At 36.8% G+C, this 24,846-nt stretch overlaps 1 protein-coding gene across 1 annotated transcript in view; it reads left to right on the top strand.

The window, feature by feature from the left end:
- Slc9a6 (solute carrier family 9 member A6) overlaps nucleotides 1-24,846 on the top strand; it is a 47,487-nt gene that overhangs the window by 5,734 nt on the left and 16,907 nt on the right. Inside the window, exons 6-11 of the mRNA XM_015498043.2 lie at nucleotides 7,901-8,042; nucleotides 9,691-9,796; nucleotides 10,086-10,174; nucleotides 13,944-14,057; nucleotides 18,664-18,775; nucleotides 20,120-20,273. Of these exons, the coding sequence (XP_015353529.1) occupies nucleotides 7,901-8,042; nucleotides 9,691-9,796; nucleotides 10,086-10,174; nucleotides 13,944-14,057; nucleotides 18,664-18,775; nucleotides 20,120-20,273 (717 nt within the window). The remainder of the gene's footprint in view (nucleotides 1-7,900; nucleotides 8,043-9,690; nucleotides 9,797-10,085; nucleotides 10,175-13,943; nucleotides 14,058-18,663; nucleotides 18,776-20,119; nucleotides 20,274-24,846) is intronic.

The following is a 24,846-nucleotide window of genomic DNA, read 5'->3' as shown; positions in this document are numbered from 1 at the left end:
AGTTTATAGATAACTTGAAAAGGCAGGGAAGAAAAAAATCATGTACTCACATCACCTAAAAACAATTACTGTAAATATTCTAGGACATTTTTCTTTTTCTTTTTCTGTGTATGATATTTTTACATAATTGTGATTGTAGGATTTATGTAATTTTGTAATCTCTTTTAACATTATAACATAAAAACTTTGTTTTTAATTATATTTTTTAACAGATGATATATCCACATGGTTAAAAAATAAAAACTATATAAAATAATTTATACAGAAAAATCATATCCTTAACTTTTGTCCTCACCCCCCTCTCTTCTCAGTCCCTTAGAATGAACCATTTTTATTAGTTTCTTGCACATTGTAGTATTTCTTTATTCAAATGTAAACACAAATGTGAATATTCTTTTTTGTTCTAATTAGTTATACATGACAATAGAATGCATTTTACATATCATACATAAATGGAGTATGACTTCTCATTCTTTTGGTTGTACATGATGTAGAGTTACAACAGTTGTGTATTCATATATGCACATAGGGTTATATGCCCAATTCATTCTACTATCATTCCTACCACCATACTCTCTCCCCTCCATCTAATCCAAAGTACCTCTATTCTTCCCTAGCCCCCCCCCCACCTTATTGTGTATTAACATCTGCATATCAGAGAAAACATTCGGCCTTTGGTTTTTTGGGATTAGCTTCTTTGGCTCAGCATGATATTTTCCAGTTTCATCCATTTCCTGGCAAATGCCATAATTTCATTCTTCTTTAAGGCTCAGTAATATTCCATTGTGTATGTATACCACATTTTATTTATCCATTCATCTGTTGAAGGGCATGTAGGTCAGTTCCATAGTTTAGCTATTGTGAATTGAGCTGCTATAAACATTGATGTGGCTGTGTCTTGGTAGTATACTGATTTTAAGTCCTTTGGGTATAAACTGAGGAGTGGTAGAGCAGCTATGTAGTATTCTGTGTGTGAACTGTACTATATTTATTTTTCAGTCTCATTGCTGGATGCTGGAAGTATTTTCATTCTTTTGCTGTCCTATATGATGCTTCAGTGATTAACCTTGAACTTTCTTTGTTTTGTACATGCATAGGTACATGGTATGATAAATTCTAAAAAGTGAGATGGTGGTTAGTTTAAAGAGTAAATACATAAATACATTTTTAATTTTGTTAAAAGTTGCTAAATGGTTAAAGGGATCATACCACTTTACATTTTTGCCACTAAATTATGAGACTGTTTCCTCACAGCTTCTTCAATAGAATATTTGTCAAAATTTTTTATTTCTGGCAACTTGAAAGTTGAGTAATATCTCATTGTAGTTTAATTTGTATTTCTCTCATTAACATGATCATTTCCAAAGCTTTTATCTTTTTTTAATACCGAGTTTGGAATCCAGGGTGCTCTACCTCTGAAGTATATCTCCTGCCTCAGCCTCCCCAGTTGCTGGGATTTACAGACATGTACCACTGTATCTGGCCAGAATCCTTTTATCTCCAAAAGTATTAATAATATACCTTTTGTTCAAGACAGTTATTGAATGAGTAATTTCTACATTTAGGTGAAAATATTATTATACATGTTATTACAAGGTGTTTGCTGGGGGAAGAACGGGTCTGAACTGCTAAGGAACTCAATCCTGCCTAACTATTCTTACTAAGCAAATATTTAACCATGTAGACAGTTGTTATTACTTCATACCAGAACTTTCTATAAGAGAGAAGTACTATCCCTTCACATTTTCTCTTTATATCTTTGCTTAATTTCTATTTTATAAATATTTAAGAGTGATAAGTCACTCACTGTGGTTTGCATAGCATGATTGCCACTGGTGACCTTACTGCAAAGTGGGAAATTACCCTTTCTGAACTATAACACTCATCTCTTAAATGCTGTGTATGATGAAATACAAAAGGTCAAATCCTTTTCTTGTGTGTGAATACAGTATATGTGTTACTTCCTCCCTTCCACGTTTATTGCCAGAATTTTTTGCAGCTATCTACAGCTATTATAAATTTAATTTTTAATGCAAAGGTTGTAACTAATATTGACACCATACCTTTGATGATGGTAGCTATAAAATAAAAGTCATGTATGAATGGAGGAAGAAATGAGAGTGTTGTTGTAATTTGTGTCCTAAAAAGTGAAGCTACAGAGATTATTGAGCTTCTAGTACATATGTACATTTGAGATCAAGTGAGAGACTAAGGTATAGGCAGTTGCTTTTAGCATCAATTCTCTGTCGTAAACATTTATTCTATTGAATCATCTTACTAGTGTTCCTTTTCATTGTCCTAATGGATTAAGAGTTGGTCAAAAAAATCTGTTTTGTTCTGGTCTTATCTTAAAACTGATGTGCACTATGCTTTAGTGTTTTCAATAATAAAGTGACCTATTTTCTGCAATTTGGGAGTAGTTGACTAATGTAAAAAGAAGAAAAAAATCCTCATTGAAATGTTTTGAGGTTGGCTGTATAAATGTCAGTATTAGTGAAGAATAAATATGTTAAGAAAAACTCCTTTCCATAGCACTTCTTAAAAAGGGCCACACTTATCTTGTTGCCCCCTTTCTCAAACAGGGTTCTATGAGAAAATGAAGTACTACAGAAAAAGATTTGAACGGTTCCCTCAAATCTTTTGTTTTTGTTTTTGATACTGGGTATTGAACCCAGGGCCTCAAGCATCCCAGGCAAGCACTGTGCCACTGAGCTACATCCCTAGCCCTTTTAATTTAAAAATTTTGAGAGAGAGTCTAAGTTGCTGAGGCTCACCTTGAACTTGGGATCCTCCTGCCCCAGCCTCCTGAGTAGCTGGGATTACAGGTGTGTGCAGCTGTGCCTTGTGTGATTCTTTCCCTAATTCTGCTAAGGATGGTGTATAGTTGGTATCATTCTGGATTGATAGGAGATAAGTTAACTATTAAATTATCTGGTAGAACCCTGTGGAAAAGGACTGTATCTAGAGTGTATCATTAATGGGAATCATTAGCTGTATAAGTGTATTAATGGAGTTGAGCAAATGGTTCCTCCCCAAAAGCTGAAGGGAGTACAGTTGTGTTGCTGCCTATGGGAGGTTACTATCTGGAGTACTCAGTGATATTTTGGTCACTCTCTTTAATTTCCCTTTGAAGTATGTTTTAAAGTATGAAGTGTTTTTTAAATATGATAGATATGAATACTATATGTTGCATTTTCTTTGTTTGCTGATTATCTACTGTTCATATTCTGTATAAGCAGTTTTGCGTCAAAGGGGAGAGGACCCCTTTCCAAAGGAGTTAGGTTTGGCAATTAACGGGTTAAGACAACACTTGAAATTTATGTTGCAGGTTGTTTTTGTTTCTGCTTTTATGCATCTTATTAGATTAGCAGTTTTCTCTTTTAAATATTTTTTTAGTTGTAGATGGACGCAATACCTTTATTTTACTTTTTTATTTTTTGTGGTGCTGAGGATCAAACCCAGTGCCTCACACACGCTAGGCAAGTGCTCTACCACTGAGCTACAACCCCAGCCCAGCAGTTTTTTTTAAGTTAATACTTTTAATCTGGTTCCCTCATTCATTGCTGTATGAGGTAAATCTGTACATACTGACATAGTATGGTGTGTGTGTGTGTGTGTGTGTGTGTGTGTGTGTGTGTATACATGTGTGTATCTAGTTGGTTAATTAGTTAAAGATACAGTATAGGATGCATAGTATTTCATTGAATGAACCCAATTATCCTGGAGACCTAATTTCATACTACTTTAAAACATTTTTGGCAGTGGTTTGCATTTTATAAAAAGGAATTACAGTGAGTGAATAAACATGACCAACTGTTTAACATCACTAGTTTCTAGAGGTATACATGTTAATCTGTGGCCATTTTTACCTGTTTAATTAGTAAGAAAAAATTGTTAATGATTAAAATTACCATTTGTAATGGTGCAGTTAGTCATTCTAAACTGGGGGCAGTCCTATCCCCTGCTCTAGGGATATTTGATAATGTCTAGGGACATTTTGGGTGCCATGAGAGAGTTACTACTGGCATCTAGTGGATCTCAGAGACCTTCAGTGTACAGGACAAATACCTATAATGCTGGGGTCAAGAAATGCTGTTGTAGCTGGACACAGTGGTGCACACCTGTAATCCCAGTGGCTCGAGAGGCTGAGGCTGGACGATCATGAGTTCAAAGCCAGTCTCAGGAACATTGAGGCACTAAGCAACTCATTGAGACCCTGTATCTAAATAAAATACAAAAGAAGGCTGGAGATGTGGCCCAGTGGTCAAGTGCCCCTGAGTTTAGTCCCCAGTACCCAAAAAAAAAAAAAAAAGAAAAAGAAAAGAAAGAAACAAATGCTGGTGTAGTGAAACTAGACCACTCATACATTGCTGTTAACATTAAATTGATGTCCTCTTTTGTCATTTATGATAATAAAATTTAACATATATTTGTGATAAGAATTCTAAGTGTTGACTTATGAAGTAGAAAATTCCTGAAATTTAAGCTTAAAAAATCAGGATTTTCATCTCTTCATTAGTATATTAACATACTTATAAACATTATTTTTTAAACAAAAAGCATAGTACTACACATACTTTTCTATATCTTGCTTATTTCACTTGGACATGGTTTACCGTCTAATTTCCCACTGTGTGGATGCACCACAAATTTACCTTACCAATCCCCTGTTGGCTAACATTTAGTGGGTTTGTTTGTTGTTTTTGTAGTGCTAAGGATAGAATCCAAGACCTTATGCATGCTAAGCAAGTACTCTATCACTGAGCTATACCCCAGCCTAGTGTTTGGTGTTTTGAAATGTCACATTACTATGACTTCCATCGCGATGATCGTATTTATGTGTAAATCTCTGAATCCTTGAGAGTATTTCTGTGGGGTAACTTTTGTTGTTGTTTTGTAGGATACTTTTGGGGGGGGGGGTTGTGTGCTGCGGATCTAACCCAGGGCCTCATACACACTGGGTGTTTTAGTTTTTGCATTTAGGTTTTGCATCACTGTGACCAAAAAATACCCTCCAAGAACAACTTAGAGGAAGAAAAGCATATTTAGTCCCAAGGTATCAGATTTCAGTCCATAGATGGCTGATCCATTGCTCTGGTCCCTAGGTAAAACAGAACAATATGGGAAGGGTAATGCATTGGGAAGGTGCGCCTTTCATGACAGCAAGGAAACAGAGAGGGAAGCAGGAAAGGTGCCACATGGAAGTTACATCCTTCCAGAGCCCACCCTTAGTGACCCACCTCCTCCAGCCATGTTGCATATTACAGCTCTCATAATCTAATCATTTTACCTCTGAATATTCTTACATTAACAGGAACTTTGGGGGACACCTCATATCCAAACCATAATAATGGATAAGCTGTCTACCAGTAGGATACTTTTAAAGGTAGAATTTCTAAGATAATGGATATGATCATTTTAAAAAGTTGGGAGATATTATTTTATTTCCCTCCAAAATTGCAGTGAAGACCTTTTGAAGGCAGTTGAACAAAATGTAAAAAGAGCCATAGGTATGGTAATGCTCTATTTCTAGGAATGTAGCACAAGGCAATAGCCCAAAATATGTAAAAAAAAAAAAAAAAATCACCGATATTTCTTCATGCTGTTGTTATAGAAACAAAAATATTGAAAACAACTTCTAAATGTCTAACAATGGACATATGGTTAAATAAATTTTAAAAATCGTGATTACTGTTGGTTAAAGAAGCAGAATTCAAAACTGCATATTCACTGATTATAATTAAATGTGAAATATTATGCATGTGACAAAAAGAGGGGACACAAATAAAGAAAATAATATTTATCTGTCAGGAAAGTAGAATGATAGGGTGATTTCCTCCCCAGATGAATATTGTATGACTTTCAGAATTAAAAAAAAAAAACGTATGCATAAAGATGTTAACGCCTCAAGATAAAATGTTGGCTGATGTAGAAGATGAGTTAAGATTTCAAATCAGAAGCCAGGATTTGCCTTAAACAGAAGAAAAGAAACCCCTCAACTTATCATGTTTTCCATGCATCCTTGTACATTTTAGTGATTAAAGAATAAAATAGGGGCTGGGCTTGTAGCTCAGTGGTAGAGTACTTGCCTTGCATCTGAAAGGCACTGGATTCAATCCTCAGCACCACATATAAACATCTACAACTAAAAAAAATATTAAAAAGAAGAATTCTTAAAGTTTAAAAAAAGAACAAAATAATAATTAGTGTGTCTCTTGAATTTACTTGAACTAATCCAGGCAAAGCAACCTCATGAGGCATGGCATAGATATTTTTTCCCAGCCATCATCTTGGAAAATATTGCCAGGAAGAAAGAATGTTACTGTCGCAACATCCTTTGTTTTCTCCAACCAGCTTATATATTTTAATGCTATAATGTGTTTAGATTATATTTATGATGGTAGGACCCTTTATGTGTAGGTAAGGTAGCATTATATTAAAGGTATTTAATACTTATCAAAACAATATCAAATCTACTGGACCCCAAATAAATATTTAAACACAAATATTTAAATTTTTTAATTAAGATTGCCTCAGAAATTTGTAGATGCCACTAGCAGAAATTAATGTTAGTCATGTACTTCAATAAAATAGACAACAATTTAGAAAGTTTTAGTTTGGTCTTAGTTGTTTTTAAATTTAACCTGGCATGTATGAAAAGAACTTGTCGTACATTATATAGTAAAACACATTTTTTAGCCTTGAACCACAAGAAAAAAATGGCAGTAACCACAGGGTGAATTCATTATATTCTTAGGAATGTGCTTTTTTCCTCTGTTTCTTTGACATGACTTGTATGATGCTTTTGAGTCTAGACTTTTTATAATGCTGGTACCTCAATTAACTGAGCTGAGAACCAGTAAGAACTGTTGGCAGAGACCTGCTGACAAGAGCAATTTTCTCAGCTATTTCTGTTTCCTGTGGTAACTATTATAAAAGAAGCTTTTTCAGACCAGGTTTGGACTGTGAGTTCAAGATGGAGAGTGTCCCCTGTAATTGCCTGTCTTGGCTTGGTATGGAGTGACTTTCTTTCAGAAGTTTGGGGTGGAGGATCCAGCTGGGTATGCTCAAAGTACTGTTGAATGGATTCTAATTTCTTGGAAGGCCTTTCAAGCCCTTTTCCTATAAAAGTCCATTTTAGTGAGTGAATAGATATTAGGCATCTGGCCCATTCTGGTTTTCTAAAGTTAGAAGAGCTCTTCAGTCACCTTTTTTCTTCCCATAGGAAAAACAAAGTGTGACTGGGTTAAGTATTGAATAACATTCGTATGCCTCTGCTGGAAACAAGTGGGATTTGTCACTAATTTGTTCCCATTAGTGTGTTGGAGTTTTGGGGCACTCAGTAAGTGTAGTTCTTCAACAGAATCCCAAAAGTTTACTATTGCACAGAATTGAGGATGGAGGAACAGGTTTGGAACAACTTTTATGTAGAGGTCTTTACAATGTTCTACCTCTTAAAAATGTCATTTAAAAAAAAAGCTGAGTTTTTTTTTTGGGGGGAGGGTGGGTTACTAGAGTTTGAACTCAGGGACACTCAACCACTGAGCCACATCCCCAGCCCTATTTTGTATTTTATTTAGAGACAGGGTCTCACTGAGTTGCTTGGTGCCTCGCTTTTGCTGAGGCTGGTTTGAACTCGCCATCCTCCTACCTCAGCCTCCCAAGCTGCTAGGATTATAGGTGTGCGCGCCACCATGCCTGGTTAAGAAAAGCTGAGTTTTCTTGCTAGCTGGATACACGCAGATTTTTTTTTTTTTTTGATAACCTTTTGCCCTTATTTTGACAATTCAAGCCCAAAGGGTTTTTTTTTTTTTTCTCATTTCATCTTTCAAGTTCTGAACTAAGTAATGTTTTAAAGGCAAAGTTGCTTCTAGAAGTAAGAGAATTCTCTTTTTTGTAGTTCAATAGTGGCATACCAGCCAGCTGGAGACAATAGTCATACCTTTGATGTCACAGCAATGTTCAAGTCTATTGGAATCTTCCTGGGGATCTTCAGTGGATCTTTTGCAATGGGTGCTGCTACTGGAGTGGTGACAGCTTTAATATCCTTTTATCATTGTTTATCTTTTCTTGTTAACCTCACAAGGTAGTTAAACATGTAATCCTTGATTTCTCCTAGCTCCATGATTGGAATTGTATTATAATTATTAACCTTGTAACCAAGTGCTTGGTTTGAAAATCTGAAGCATTTATCTTTGACAATAAGTAAATTAAATAATTTTATTGCTTTGCATAGGGCCCAGTGCCTTAAAACTTTTGTACAATAATCTAATTAGACATAAGATTCCTGTGATAGAAAATTTTAAAGTTGTGGATTAAATTGATATAAAGGGATGGTAGGAAAGAGGGTGGAATGAGATGGACACCATTACCCCAAGTACATATATGAAGATACACATACACATACGCACACAAAAGGTACATATACTTCAAAGAGCTTCCGGGCATTCTATGCTGCTGGTCAACCTGGCAATCTTCTGCTCTTTGTTTAATAGGACAGACAGGAGATATACAACCTGATGTTACATGAACAAAATATGGTTCCCTGGTGAGGACATAGAGGATTTCATCCCAGATCTCCCAATTTTAAACTGTGCTCTAGAGCCAATACTGCCACTAGTTAGCTATGAGAAATACTGGCAGTTCGTTCTTATTTTCATTCAGAAGATATTTCCTGATTGTCTGCTACATGCCAACTGCTATGCTCTGAGTATTAAAGATAAACAAGGCAAATGTGGCCTCTACCTGCCTGGAGGATCTGGTGTTGTGGTAGATGCAAACATGATAGACATGTTGACACTTTGCCTCTTTGGATCTCAGTGTAGGAAAGTGGAAGGTGGGGACAGGAGGAAAGTTGAGTGGATCTTGATGCTCTCTAAGGAGTTTCCAGCTATAAATCTTCTAAGATACTTTCATATAAAACAAATATATATTTTTTATGAGAATCTCTTTGTTTGGTATACATGGTGAAAGAGACTTCTCTAGTGTTTTTTATAGGTGAATTAAGGCATGAAGGACAGTAAAATAATTCCAAAGAGGGAGACAGCACAGATAGTATCTCTTCCTTGTTATGGGTTCCTTTGATAGAAGAAGTATATCTTGTTCATCTTTTTGTCATGATACAGAGTTGCTGAAGTAACTCTAGATTCTAGCCCAACGTTTGTCACAATTTGGCATAGATCCTTCTACTACTGTCAACCAGCAAAATACTTTTTAAACTTGTATAAAGTGAGTTAAGTGCCTCAGTTTCTTCATTATGGAATGAATCCTCTACATTACAGATGTGTTAAAGGGTCAAATGTATGTGAAATCTCATGGAATCATGTTTTTATAAATGTAAATTGATAGAATTTTTGAATCTGTCTTGCTTTGGACCACAGCTTCAAAGTTGCCATGTTGTATGTGCAATCTGTTGCTCTTGTCTGCCTGTCCTCCACTGTGTGGTTTCTGGCAAGGTATGTCATACACATAAGAGTGGCTAAGCCATGACACTTTCTCTGAAAGGACAGCTGACTCTTCAGTAAGATGCTGAGAAGTTTCTTCACCTTAGTGTGTCCTTATTCTGTGGCTTTCGTGTTAGAAGGGCTAGAGAACCCTTCTCTTGCTTTCATGGTTGCCTTGCTTTGATGCTTATTTTTCAAGTCACACATTTGTATTCCAAGATCTCGTTACCAGGCTTAACTGTCTCACGTGACAAAGTTCACCAAATTGCGGGAGTTTCAGTTGCTGGAGACGGGCTTGTTCTTCTTGATGTCCTGGAGTACCTTTCTATTGGCTGAAGCATGGGGCTTCACAGGTGGGTTACTTTCTCCTTTTCATTGTAAACTCTTATAAAGAGTGATTTAGTAAGCCACTTCTGCAAGTGAATCAAAGTCTTCATATTTGAACATATTTATTGGGATTTAAGCTGTCATTTTAGGATGTCAACAAAATATTCAATGGAAGTTGTTCCTCTCAGCAAAGTAATTCAAAGTAAATGAAAATGTAGGTACCATGCATGTAATTGGCTTCTGTAAAACAAAAGCCTCAGTGTAAAAGTTGGGAGCCATCCTTTTATGTGAACTTGGAATTTGTTGTCTTTATAGGTGTCGTTGCAGTATTGTTTTGTGGCATCACACAAGCACATTACACATATAATAATTTGTCCACAGAGTCTCAACATAGAACAAAACAGGTAAGACCGACTTTATAATAAATTTGTGAATAAATTTTCCTCCTTTCAGCAAAATACAAATTTCCTTAAAAATAGTCTTTAATTTGTTCAAGGTGTTGTCTTACTCTTCTTCTTTTTTTTTTTTAAGAGAGAGGAGAGAGAGAGAGAGATTTTTAAAAATTTTTTTTTTAATATTTATTTTTTAGTTTTCGGTGGACACAACATCTTTGTTTTTGTATGTGGTGCAGACGATCGAACCCGGGCCGCACGCATGCCAGGCGAGCGCGCTACCACTTGAGCCACATCCCCAGCCCCGAGAGAGAATTTTTTAATATTTATTTTTCAGTTTTCGATGGACACAACATCGTTATTTTATTTTTATGTGGTGCTGAGGATCTAACCCAGTGCCCCGTGCATGCCAGGCGAGCGCATTACCGCCTAAGCCCCATCCCCAGCCCTGTCTTACTCTTCTTTTGACTTTAGAAATAGATGAGACTGGCAAGCTAGAGAGTGATAGTTTATTTAGGGTGGAGATAGATCAGCAGAATAGTCAGGGCTTATAATTGTATTTCCAGTAACCAGTTATTTAGCTTCGTCTCTTAACCTAATGTAGCCTTTTCTAAGAGTAATGTTTTAGAAACTCACTCTGGCTTGATTAGAACTGCCACTATGTGATACAGATAAGTTTAATTTCTGATCTGACTAGATCTGTGGGGCCTGAGAACACTAACTTCCTTCAGTCTTCACTCAGACCCTGCAAAATCTCTGTTTCCAGGAACTCCAGGGGACTGTATCAGTAATTGGGTACTGAATGATCACTTGCACAGGAATTGCAATGATCACCTGAAAGGAATTGTGAAGAAAATAGACATATAATTTTCCAGTCTTAGGAAATATATGGACAAATAAATAACCAAAATGTACTGTTAGGAATAGAAACAGGTACATACTTATGATTATTATAGTAAGATTTAGGAGCTTTCAGTTTTGCCAGATAGTTTTGAGATGAGCCAGGAAAGGATCAACACTAGAGCAGGAGCAACAATTTCTTTCTTTTCTTTGCCCTGGAGTCACAGATTTAATTTATGACCTATGCCTTCCCCACTCCTTCAGAAGTGTAATCCCAGTGTATATCCTCTCCCAAGCATATACACTGGGGTTACACATCCTTTTAACAAATTAACTCAGTGCATTAAGAATAGAGAAGAAAACCAACTTGGGGGATGTTCAGCATTTTTCTGGGTAACAGTGTAGGGCATTAATAAGCCACAGATTAAGAGTTTCCATTCTTGTTACTGATGAGAATCCTGATAGGAATACTAGATTATGTGCTTCAGATTCTGTGACATAATAGGCCATTAGAGAAGAGGGGACATGGTTTGAGGCTTCAGTATCTGAAAGGCTATCATAAAGGAAATGGTATACCTACAAGGATGGGAAGGATTTGGAAAGGCCTAAGGGAAACAAAGGTAAAAATTAAAAAGGATGCAGTAAAGTGTAGAGCAGGGGCTCACCAACTATAGCCTTCAGATAAAATCTGGCTCTTGCCAGTCTGTTAGCTAAGAATGGGCTTTACATTTCTAAATGATTATATAATTTCTAAATGATTAAGAAAAGATCACAAGAAGATTCTATGACCCATGAAAGTTATATGGAAATCACATTTCAACGTCCATTAAAGGTTTTATTGGCACACAGCCACACATACTCTTTTTTTTTAAGTGTATAGCTTAGGGTTTCTTTTGTACTACACTGGCTGAGTTGAGCAGTTGTGACAGAGACCTTGTAACTTGTAAACCCTCAAATATTTACTCTCTGGAAAAGTTTGCCAACCCCTGTGTTGTAGTTTAAAGCTGAGACTATGCAGTCACTGTATTGTGTTCTACTGCTTACTGGCTGTGTAATCAGGAGCAAGTTATGTAACTTCTCTGTGCATCAGTTCTTTAAAATAAAATAATGCCAGGCATAGTGGTGCGTGCCAATTGTCCCAGCTATGTTGGAGGCTGAGGTGAGAGCATTGTTTGAGTCTTAGAGTTCAAGACCAGCCTGGACCACATAGTGAGACCCATCTAAAAAAACAAAACAACACCAGGACTGGGTGTATAGCTCCAGTGGTAGAGCACTTTCCTAGCATGCCTGAGGACCCAGGTTTGATCCAGCAACACAATCAAACAAAACTAAACTAAATAAAATGAAACAGAGATGATAATAGTACTTACCTCACAGAGTTGTTGTTTTTTTCTTTTTTAATTTTATTTTGTCAGAGTTTTTTTGAGATAAAAGCAAGACAATGTACATGAGATCCTTATTTTAGTACCAGACATATACTGAAAAATAAATAAATGTAGCTATTATTATTAAATAAGTAGGAATAATAGCATATTAAATCAGTTAAGTATAATTAAACCTAACTTACTTATTTTAATGTTTATTGTCATTTTTTATAATAAGCCAACTCTGTCTTAAGAAGATGAACTGCGAGGAGCAGTGGCACACACATGTAATCCCAGCAACCTGAAAGTCTAATGCAGGATTGCACGTTTGTGGCCAGCCTCAGTAACTTAGCAAGGCCTCTCTCAAAATGAAAAGTAAAAAGGACCAGGGATGTTGTTCACTGGTAGAGCACCCCTGGATTCACTACCTACTACTACCAAAAAAAAAAAAAAAAAAGAAAGGAAGGAAAAAGAAGAAGAAAATTAACTAACTTGTCCGAGGCAACATAGTTAGCAAGTGGGGATGGCAAGGTTCAAATCTAGGCATTATGACTCCTGAGCCCATGTTCTTAACTTCCTACTTGGTATTATTGTCCAGAGGGCTCATGAGGAAGAGCAGAGATAGATAACTATAATGGCCAGAGGGATACCAGCCTATGGTATCCCTTTCAGCAAATCTTGTATACTTGCTGTTAGTGATACTTGGGGAGGCAGTGACATGAATGAGGTGAGGTGGGCAGGAAGCAAGGGAGGGCACCAAGTGCAGGATTCTGGTGCATAAGCCCTGTCTCTAGGAGGCTTCCTCCCTGAGAGATAAGACCCACAAAAAAAGTAAAGTCAGCAGCAAGTCAGTGAAACCATCATGATACTGCAGCACTCAATGTCAGAATGAAAAGAAGTTGAATTAGCCAGGCGCAGTGGCACATGCCTGTAATCCCAGAGGCTTAGGCAGTAGGATCACAAACTCAAAGCCAGCCTCAGCAACTTAGCAAGGCCCTAAGCAACTCAGTGAGTCCCTGTCTCTAAATAAAAAGGGGGCGGGGAATGGGGATGGGGATGTGACTCAATGGTTAAGCATCCCTGGGTTCAATTTCCAGTACCAAAAAAAAGAAGAAATTGAGTTGGATCTTTATAGCTTATAGAGAGGAAAGTATCTTGAAACTGCTATTTTTTAGAGATTCATTGTGGGGGTAGGAAATGAGGATGTCAGGGATATCAGTGAGGGTCCTCTTGCAGTATTATGGGTGGGAAGTGATGAAAACTAAACTAGGGCAGTGGAGGACACAAGGAACATTCCAAAAGAAAAATTGACATGGTTAGGAGGTGGAGGAGAAGACTGAAGATGGGGATTCAGAGTAGGGAAGCTGATTGAAAGAAGTGAGGAGGCAACAATTCTCATTCTTTTTATGGGACTGGAAATATTTCTGCATTCACTCCCCTCTGAGTCATATATTTCGGGTTTATGCATGAAGTTTACATATATGAAGTGTCTATTTCATTATCCTAGTAATACTCATGTTTTAAAATTGCATGACTTAATTTATTTACTCGACTAATCTTTTAAAATTTCGTTTCAGTTGTTTGAGCTTCTCAATTTCTTGGCAGAGAATTTCATCTTCTCCTACATGGGACTGACACTTTTTACCTTCCAGAACCATGTCTTTAACCCAACATTTGTAGTAGGAGCTTTCGTATCCTTTATCATATATTCTGTTTTGAAAACTATCTTAATTGAAATTTTCATTTGGTTTTTGGACATATGACTGATAAGAATACATTTAAATATGTAAAAATTTCCTCTGAGTAAAACAAATAAGGATTTCAACTCTCTTTATCTATTCCATTCTATTGATTTTATTCTGTTATTTTTATTTCTGTTTATTGCACAAATAACATTGACAGATTGAAATGATAGAACAGTTTGTACCATTCCGCCAACCCCCAAAGGTAACCCTGTTTGGCTTCTGTTACTAAATAGGAGGAGGAGAACATGAATACTGAAGAACAGTTAGTAGCCTGTGTCACAGAACAGTAGATAAAAGATGAAGAAAGCTCAAATGAGGCCCCTTTCTTTCCCTCTTTTTTTTGTCTCTCTCTTCCATATAAGCACATTGAGTCTTTAAAAACCAATTAAAAGGAAGAAGCTGAGAATATAAAAGAGAGCCAACAAAAGTGTAAGCTCATGAGAAGACAGAGTTGGAATCCCAAGTATGTGGGGAGGAATTGGCCTTCACTGGGAGGAAGGATAGATGTACCCTTATTACAGGAGAGGATAGGGCATGTGAAGAGGTAAGTACACCTGTAAGATGGAGCTCTTAGCTGATGGCTTCTGTTTTTAACTGTGAAGTAGAAGGTGAGATCATCTGCTGAGAGTGAAATAGAGAAGTATCAGTTATCCATTTGATAACAAATTACCCAGAACTTAGCTTAAAACAATAAACATTCTTTACTTCCCACAGTTTTTGAGGGTCAAGAATCCTGGAACAGCTTAGCTGGGTGAATCTGGCTCCAGGATCTCTCAGGAGAGTGCAGTCGTGCTATTGGCAGAGACTGTACTTAAGACTTGCCTAGGACTGGAGGTTCCTACTCGAAACTTACATGGTTGTTGGCAGAAGTCTCCCATCCTGTTCCACAGGGACCTCTCCATAGGGCAACCTAAACCATGGCTTCTCCCAGATTGAGCAAGCCGAGAGAGCATCAAGATGTTGGCTGAAATGCCTAGTATAACACAATCTTGGAAGTGGCATACTGTCATCACTTCTGCAATATTCTGTTGGTCACACAGACCAAACCTGGTACAGTGTGAGTAGCGAATATACAAGGGGACTATCTTGGAGACTGACTTCACAGGTGATAGGAGTTTTGCGGAAGATGGAGAAAGTTTATGAAATTGTTGCAGAGTGGGAGAGTGAGTTGACCAATGAAACGCAATAGGATTATTGAGCAGTAAGTAGGAATCCATTTCAGTTTGAGGAATAGATTCTACAGCAAGAGAACCAGTGTGCCCTATTCTATGCCTTTGTCCAGAAGGACTTAGCCATAAGCATGAAGAAAAGAGATAGTCCATCCATCTATGGGCTTTTGTTCAGTGGGTGCAGTATAATAAGAGAGGGACAAAGCTAATATTAGGATATTGGAAAGATTATTACAAACACGTGGATAAGAAGGAGAGTGAATAAAGGAGAGGGCTGACAAAGGAGAAAGTAAGGCCATCTTTGGACTGGAGATTCCAGTGTGGTAAAAGAATAATCATAGTGGGCTAGTGGAATGCACAATATAGAAAGAAAGATTGTGGCCAAAGAGATGAATGTTTACATAAGTGATTTTCAAAAGAAGTTATTTAACAAAGCTCAGAATGAAGATTCTGCCAAGAGATTGGTATATATATATTTTTAAATCAACACTCAATATAAAATCTCTCTTGAAAAGTAAGATATTACTGAAATACCATTCTGCAGAGTCTTCTGGATAAAAAGATAAAACTCTATTAATAAGAGAAGAACCTTAGCTGAAAGACAACCATGAGATTAGTAACTTTATGTCCTGTGAATATTTAAGAAATTTTTGAGCAGTCAAATGGCTTGATCTACTGTACTCAATCTGGAAATAAGGTTAAAATGTTCTCTAGCGGTCCCTAAATCTGTTGGGAACTAAAATTCCTCAATTTAAAAATTTTGTAAAAATCGACTCAACAGGAGAGAGCTGTTCTCTTTCTGCCTACATTAGGTAAGATATAGGTTTGGTTTCATGTGACAACGACTCAAATTTAACCTACATTTAAACAAGACAGAAGTTTTTCTTTTCTTTTTCATGTGGAAGTCTGAGCTGGTGTGTCAGCTCTGCTCTATAGAGTCATCGGGGACCCAAGCAACCTTATTCCTGCTCTCCTTAGGGAGTTGCTCTTATCCATGTGGTCCAAGATGTCTCATCCCTATGTCTGCCAATTGCCTTTGAGGGCAGAAATATGTGTACATCAGTACCACTTCACATCACTTGATACACCTACATGCAAGGGAGGCTGAGAATCATAGTCTTTATCTGGGTAGCTATGTACCCAAATAAAAATAGGGAGTGGGAGGGAAGAGTATCCACTACTATAAAGGCTAGAAAGAATGAGATACTGGGGAGAATTAGCAGTTGCTGCTATAGGATCCCACATGCTATTGTTTACTTCTTTTGTTTTAGGAAATCATTATTTTAGATAATTTTTATTTTAGAATAAAATCATCTCATATACCCTCCAGTTTCCCCTATTGTTAACATCATAGCCTGCTACATTTTGTCACAACAAATGAGCCAATATCGATACATTATTATTAACAAAAGTTCATACTGTATTCAGATTTACACAAATTTTTCCTGATGTCCCTTTTGTGTTTTAGCATCCCATCCAGAAAACCATATTATATTTGGTTGTCATGTCTCTTTAAGTTCTGCTAAACTGTGACAGTTATTCAGCTATTCCTTGTTGTTAAGGACCCTTGGCAGTTTTGAGACATTGACCAGGTATTTGGTTGAGTGTTCCTCAACTGGAATTTGGTGTTTTCCCCATGATTAGATTAGGGTTATGTTTTCTTTGGGATGAATACCTCAGAAGTAAAGTACTGTTCCCTTAGCCTCCCTGAGCCTTTTCTGCCTCAGCCTAAGAATTGACCATTTCTTCAAGGAGTCCTGATTCCTTTTATTGGAGAATGATATTAGAAACCAAGATCTGGGCACTCAGTGTGCTCATCACTACTGAGTGTCCTAAATTCTAGTCCCTGTCAACTGATAGACCAAGGAAATAATCTATGTATATACTAAGTGATGTAGTTACATATATCTATAAATATTTCGTTTTGTAACTATTTATATCTCCATTAAACTAAACATGAGTTCATACTTAAGCTTCAACTATATTCCATTACTTGCCTGGCTACATCAGTGTGCCCAGTGTGCCATGCTCTTAAAAAATATTTATTTATTTATGTATCTTTAGTTTTTAGGTGGATACATTAGTTTGTTTTTATGTGGTGCTGAGGATAGAACCCAGTGCTTCATGCATGCTAGGGGAGCACTCTACCACTGAGCCACCACCTTAGCCCCTGCCATGCTTTTTAATGACTAGCAGAACAGTATGTTTGTTTCCTCTGAGTAAGGTGCTATATTTTGATGTTATGACAGCTACAGCATCACTAGGCAATGGGAATTTTTCAGCTTCATTGTAATCTTATGGGACCTATGGTGTATGCAGTTTGTCATCAATTGAAACAGTATATGGTGCATGACCATTTAGCAGTATCAGAATTGTTAACCAGTACTCCCATGGGAGTACTTTACCAATAGACACATCATTTGTATGTGCGCTTCTTTTGCCTTTAATCTTACAGGCTGCATTCTTTTCCAAGTTTACTAAGGTCAGCACTGTTTCTACCATGTTACTTTGTTTTCAATATTAGATTTCCCTTTATATTCCTTTCAGGAAATGGTATTGGAACTGTATTGTGACCCCTGAGATAAAAACTGTAATTATAAAGCAGGAGTTTATATAAGACAGCAAGTAGAGAAAAAGACATTAATATTGGTTTCTAGTTAAAACCAATCTTAACTCACCTTAAGCCTGTCCTTTGCACCAGGTTGGAAGTATAGATTCAGTGGGATGAATTAGGGCTTGCAGGACTTTCAGTGGTGTGAAGTGCTGAACTGCCATTTGTTCTTAGAAAGGATGGGGTAGGGCTGGGGTTGTGGCTCAGTGGCAGAGTGCTTGCCTTGCATGTGTGAGGCCCTGGGTTTGATCCTCAGCACCACATAAAAATAAATAAACAAAATAAAAGTATTAAAAAAAAAGAAAGGATGGGGAAATTTAGCCAACATTACTCTTTTTATCAACACTGACAATGAAAATGAATTATAACTATTATATTAATAATGTTAAATATATAGTAGTGAAGCTCTGCTTTGAAACATCTTTTTCTTCATCTAATGAATTTCCTGTATGTTAAGCCTGTACTGTCCAATTTGGTAGCAATTAGCCATGTGTGATTATTTAAATTTAAATTAATAAATGATATAAGGATTAAAATTTCAGTTCCTCAGTCACACTTGTCACATTTTAGGTGCTCATTGTATTGGACAGTGCAGATAGAAAATTTTCCTCATTGCAGAAATATGTGTTAGACAGCAATGTGTTAGACAATGGAATCAAGATTGACTGTTAAAAACTGAGCTCCCTGAAATGGCTTTTGACTGTCTTAAATGTATAGTCTAAATAATGTCAATAGTAAGAAGAAATAATCCTTAACCTATTAATAATTTTAGATTGCTATTTTCTTGGGAAGAGCTGCCAATATTTACCCTTTGTCTTTCTTACTTAATTTGGGTAGAAGAAGTAAGATTGGATCAAATTTTCAACATATGATGATGTTTGCTGGTAAGTTAAAATTTCTTCTCTAGTCTTCCCCAAGAAATCATTGACAACACAGATTATATGCCAGTTTATGTGATTTGAAGCTGAAAAATCATGTCCCTAATAAAGAACTCTTTGAAACATGGACATTGCATAATCAAGGTGAAAATTCTTATAGTATCTTATTTCCTTCTATAGAATTTTTTTTATATTCTGTTTCCAAATCTTTGGTTCAAAAATATATTAATGCAAGTTAAGAAAGGTAAAGATGAATGCAGTTTTCAACCTGTAAGTGAATGTTTATAACAAATCTGTTCATAATTACCAAAAACTTGGCAACAACCCATATGTCTTTTTTATGAGTAGATGGAAGAACAAACCATGATACATTTATGTCATGGAATACTACTTAGCAGCAAAAAGAGAAAACTATTTGTGTTAGTTAGCTTTTCATCACTGTGACCAAAATACCTGACAAAAATAACTTAGAAGAGGAAAAGTTTATTTTGGCTTATGGTTTCAGAGGTCTCAGTTCATGGTCAGCTGACTATTGCTCTGGGCCCGAGGCTAGGCAGAACACAAAAGGGGCTGATTAAAGATAGCTGCTCAGTTAGGACCACCAGGAAGTGAGGGTGGGGGTATAGAGAGGGTCAAGATATAATCCCCAAGGGCACATCCCTAGTGAAATATCTCCTCCAGCTATACCCCACCTCCTATAGTTACCACCCAGTATAGTAGTCCTTTCAACTTATTAATTCATTAGATGGATTAATTAACCAATTAGGTCATAGCTCCAATAACCTAATCATTTCACCTCCTGCATTAACACGGGAGTTTGGAGGCCACTTCAAATCCAAACCATAACTATTGATCCACACAAAGATGTGGATGAATTTCAGTGGCACTATGCTGAGGGAAAGAAGCTGGTCTCAAAGGTTAGATGCTCTATGATTCTGTTCACATGACATTCTCAAAAAGACAGAATCATGGCAATGGAGAACAGTCAGGGGTTTGGCAGGGTGACAAAGAGGTTAGACTAAAAGGGGTAACACAGAGGTGTTGGGGTAAGATGAAACTGTTCTGTGTCTTCATTGTGGCAGTGCTCTACTCATTGTCAAAACTCATGGAACTGTATATCAAAAGATGAATTCTTCACATAAATTAAAATATAAATTTTAAAGAATTAAAATATCAATATATATCAGTATCATGCTAATTCTCTTACTATTTGTATATATTTAGCTATATTAATATTTATTTCATATTTGTTCACCTGCTTCTAAGCTTTAGGACATGCTTTATATCTGATTTTATGAAGCTCATGTTGGTGATGCGTTATTGAAGAATACCTCTTCCATTCCTTTGTAGGCCTTCGTGGTGCAATGGCATTTGCTTTGGCCATTCGAGACACTGCCACTTATGCTCGGCAAATGATGTTCAGCACCACGCTTCTTATTGTGTTTTTTACCGTGTGGGTATTTGGTGGTGGTACCACTGCCATGCTGTCGTGCTTGCATATAAGGTAAGTAGGAACTGGAGGCCTCATTTTAATATGATATTTTAATTCAGTTTATTTTTCTTTTAGTCATGAGAAGATTTTAAACTTTGGTGACTCTGTAATGTGTCATTTTTTTTCCTTTTAAAAAGCATAGAAGATATAGTACAGAAAAATGAAACTATGTAAAACAAAAGTAAATAAAAACCATCGTTAACCCTTTGAAGGATATCTTTTCAGATCTTTTGCTAGGCAATGTATGTATTTTGAACAAAAAATGTGCAATACTAAGGGTACTCTTGTAGACTGATTTTGTTAAATGTAATATAGCGTGAATTCATATCATTATTTGAATGGCAGCATATATCCGGAAGTACTTAATCAAATTCCTATTGTTAGGCCTGGGGCTATAGCTCAGTGGTAGAGCTCTTGCCTTGCACGTGTGAGGCACTGGGTTCAATCCTTAGTACCACATAAAAATAAACAAATAAAATAAAGGCATGCTGTCCATCTATAACTACAAAAATTTTTTTTAAAATTCGTATTGTTGGATTTTTGTATTGAGTTTAAGATTTTGCTGTTGCCATTACCATTTGAGGATTTTGCTGTTACTGTCAATAATGTGAACCTTCTTAAGTATGTACACCTCCTTGCAGTTATTTGATTATTTCCTTAGGATGCATCCTAGAAATGGAATTGCTTAACCTAAAGGATGTGAATGGCTGGTCATGGTGGCACGTGCCTATAATCCCAGTGACTTGTGAGACCAAGGCAGTAGCATCACAAGATTGAGGCCAGCTTCAGCAATTTAGCTAGACACTGCCTCAAAATAAAAAGGGCTGGGAATACAGCTCAATGGTAAATACAGCTCTGGGTGCAATTCCCAATACCAAAAAGAAGGATATGCATATATTTAAGGTGTTCAGTCATATTACCAGGTTGGATTCATCTGTAGTGTGTGAGACAATCCAATTTACCCCAGCCCTAATCCATAATAGATGTTATCATTCTTTCTCATGTTTACGATCACCACTGTTTCTAACCTAACAAACCAAGGCCAAGATCATGAGGCCTTAGTCTTCAATGTGTACTACTTAATGTATTCAATTTGAAAGCTGTCTTGTATCTCAAGAGTTCTACATTTGTTTCCATGGATACAACAGCCTGTGTTGCTGAAGCCTTTGTAGATTTTAGTTCTGTTTGGCTAAAACTTCATAGATGTTAAGGGTTACCAGGCTTCCAGAATATGAAGGTTCATTAGAGAAAACATTTCACATTTTATAGAATCTGTTCTTTTTTTTTCCGTTCTGTCATGCCTTTCTTTCAATTTTGTTAAGACCAGCCAGCCTTGAATAACACTTTAAATGTTGTTATTGCTATCTTATTCTCTTTGCTATTCAAATCTCCTTTTTAATAATCTCTGTGTTGTTATGTGTAGTAGACAATATACTGTAGCATATGTTTTTATAACCCTAATATTCTTACAGACATTATTGCTTCAAGGAAGACCTGGAATTTATTGAGCACTTACTATGTGCTAGGCATTGTGCTAACTGTATTTAATGTGTTTATCTAATTATAGAAACTCTGTTTTACAAATGAAGAAATAGAGACTTAGAAAGATTCTTAGTTGTCCAAGGTGATATATATGAAATTAAATGGTGGACAGAGGAGCCTCTGGTTTTATTTAGTTTCTTCTGTACCACAATGCATAAAAAAATTGACAGTAGTACATTTCAAAAGGACTAAGTTCCTTTCTTTTCTCAATGGCTTATAAATGAAGACTCTCCTAAGGAGAACAAAATTAAATGTAAGATAATTTAGGAAAAGTAATACTCTTCAGTAGAGTCTCAGGTTTAAGGAGAATCAGTTCTTTTCCCTCCACAAAAACTAAACAAAATACCCATACTTTACTATCCCTGCCAAGAAAAAAGCAAAATCAAAAATCTAGCTACTCACATAGAGCTTAATCTGTGTCACTAGCTTTGAAACCTCTCTGGCTGGCCCCATCTTGCACATTTTGTAACATGAATGGAATGCAATTAAATACATTGCCTTATAGTCTTAGATAATTTCTTGTTTTTTGTTTTGAGTTTTTCAGCCTCTTTGTGACAAAGGCAGTGTTTTAAGCTTCTCTTCCCACCCTCCCAATTTGCCTAGTATAATTTTGAAAATACTGAGGTATCCTGAAAGTTGAAGATGCATGCACACTTAAACTTGGTTTTGAGTTCTTGCCCCTTCTTACTAATTCTGCAATCTTTGGCAAGTTCTTTAACCTTTCAAAGCCTGCTTCCTCATCTGTATCATGTCCATCTTAGTAGCTACCTCTTAGGGTGGTTGTTAGGATTCAGTGAGCTTATGTCTACAAAGCTCTTTGCATAGCCTTTCAAATGTGTCTTTGTCCATTCACTTGATGAATCACTTACTGAGCACTAGCCATGTGTCAAGCACTGTTTTAGGCTCCAATTCAGTGATTTGCAGCCAGGGACCATTTTGCCCACCAGGAGACATTTGGCAGTGTTTTGATACATTTTTGATTGTCACAACTGGGAGAGGGGACTTCTACAGATTTCTACTGAGTGGGGGGCCAGGGATGCTGGTAAACATCCTATCATGCACAGGAAAGGTCATCCCCCAACCTGCCAACAAAGAATTATTTGGGCCAAAATATCAATAATGCTAAGGTTAAAAAGCCCTGCTCTAGGGCTGGGGTTGTGGCTTAGTGGCAGACTGCTCGCACATGTGAGGTACTGGGTTCGATCTTCAGCACCACATAAAAATAAATAAACAAAATAAAGATATTGTGTCCATCTACAACTAAAAAGACATATATTTTTAAAAGCCCTGCTCTAGAGAAGGGCAGTGGTAATGATAATACGCCTGATCTTGTAAAGAGTGTACTTTAGTGGGAAAAGACAGGCAGTAGATTAGTAAACAAATGAACATGACAAATTTAGATGTATTAAATGTGATGTCAGTCAAAGAAGGTACTTTGATACTCATTGGGAATGGGAGTATATGAAAAGGTCAAGGAAGTTTTCTCTGAAAGGTTACATTAGAGCTCAGTCTACCTGAGTGACAAGATACTGTCAAACAATGATCAGGAAGACGAGCAGTCCAGGCAGAGAGAAAAGCAAGTGCAGATGCCAAGGCAGAAACAAACTTGGCCTGTTAGATAAACACAAAAGCTTATATAGTGGGGGCATAGTGATTTGAACAGTAGGTAGAAATGAGGAGGGCAAGATTCCATAGGAGTAGGGATCTCCAGACTTCCATAAAGGGACAGAGAGGAAAGGTTTTTGGCTTTGCAGATCATATGGTCTCTGTCTTAGCCGCTCATTGCTGGTGCGAAAACAGCCATAGATAACTATGTAATTGGTGTGGCTGTGATCCAACAAAACCTTATTGATGAAAACAGAGGGGTATGTAGGCTGTAGTTTGTAAACCCCTGCTGTAAGGTCTTGTAAGATGTGGTGAAGAGAGTGGATTTTAAAATAAAATTAGAAATCTCTGAGGATATTAAAATGAGGAGAATGACATGATCTAATTTATAGTAGTAAAGGAGCACTTCAACTGTCTCATAACCAGTGAATCCTCAGTGAATTAGAGTCAGCCAGCCATTCCTGTGTCCTTTCACATGATTTGTGACAGTCACATTTGGCTCCCTATCTACTGCACTTGCTTTGCATTTCTCTGTCTCTGAGCCTTTGCTCATACTGTTCCCTCTGGCTGGAATTCTGTGTCACTCCCAGTGACACAGCCAAGCATCTCTTCCTTTGCACCCTGTTCCTTTCTCTCAGAACCACTCCTTAACGTTGGGTTTCTCTATTATAGCACTTATATTCATTTAGTTATGTAATAATGCAAGTCTTGTTTTATGTAATAATACAGTCTTGTTATAAGAGCTACCACTTAGCCTTAAAGATGCATCAGATACTCTTTTCTTAAATTTTGTTTATACATTATAATTATATATAATAGTGGGTTTCATTATGCCTAATCATACCTGCACATAATTTGTTCAGTTTTCTTCACTAGTGCCTTCCCTTTCCCTTCCCTTCTCCCTAACTCAATCCACTTACTCTACCGATCTCCCTTCTGTCATTATTTTTTAATTAGTGTTTTATCATTATATAAGCAGTGTGCATTGTGGTACATTTGTACGTGGATATAGCATAACTCTCTAGATTTTATTCCCTTTTTAAAAGCTTTTGATACTTATTTCTCATTTAATCCTTGCAGCAACTCTCTGTGGTAGATACTAGCCCTATTTTCCAAATGATAGAATTATGGTCCATAGGACCACATAACTTGACTGAATTCACACAGCTAGATGGCAGCCAGGTGCACATTTGAACTTAGTGTTCCCTGACAGCAAGCCCTTAGCAATTCTGCTCTAACTGTGTCTGTTTCCCCCACTAGTCCGTGAGCTCCTTGAGGGCAGGGACCATGTTTAATTCATGTCTATGCCCTGTGCCTAGCACAGTGCCTGGCAAATAATAAGTGCTCTATAAATGTTTATTACATTGTATTGGCTTCAGGAAAGGAACCATTTGAACATTATAAATGTACTATCTTCAAGACCACTAGATGTCACTTG

Source organism: Marmota marmota, unplaced genomic scaffold (genome assembly GCF_001458135.2).
Source record: "Marmota marmota marmota unplaced genomic scaffold, marMar, whole genome shotgun sequence".
Taxonomy (NCBI): domain Eukaryota; kingdom Metazoa; phylum Chordata; class Mammalia; order Rodentia; family Sciuridae; genus Marmota; species Marmota marmota.
Note: the sequence above shows the minus strand (reverse complement) of the source record. Positions and strands in the feature narration are given on the sequence as shown.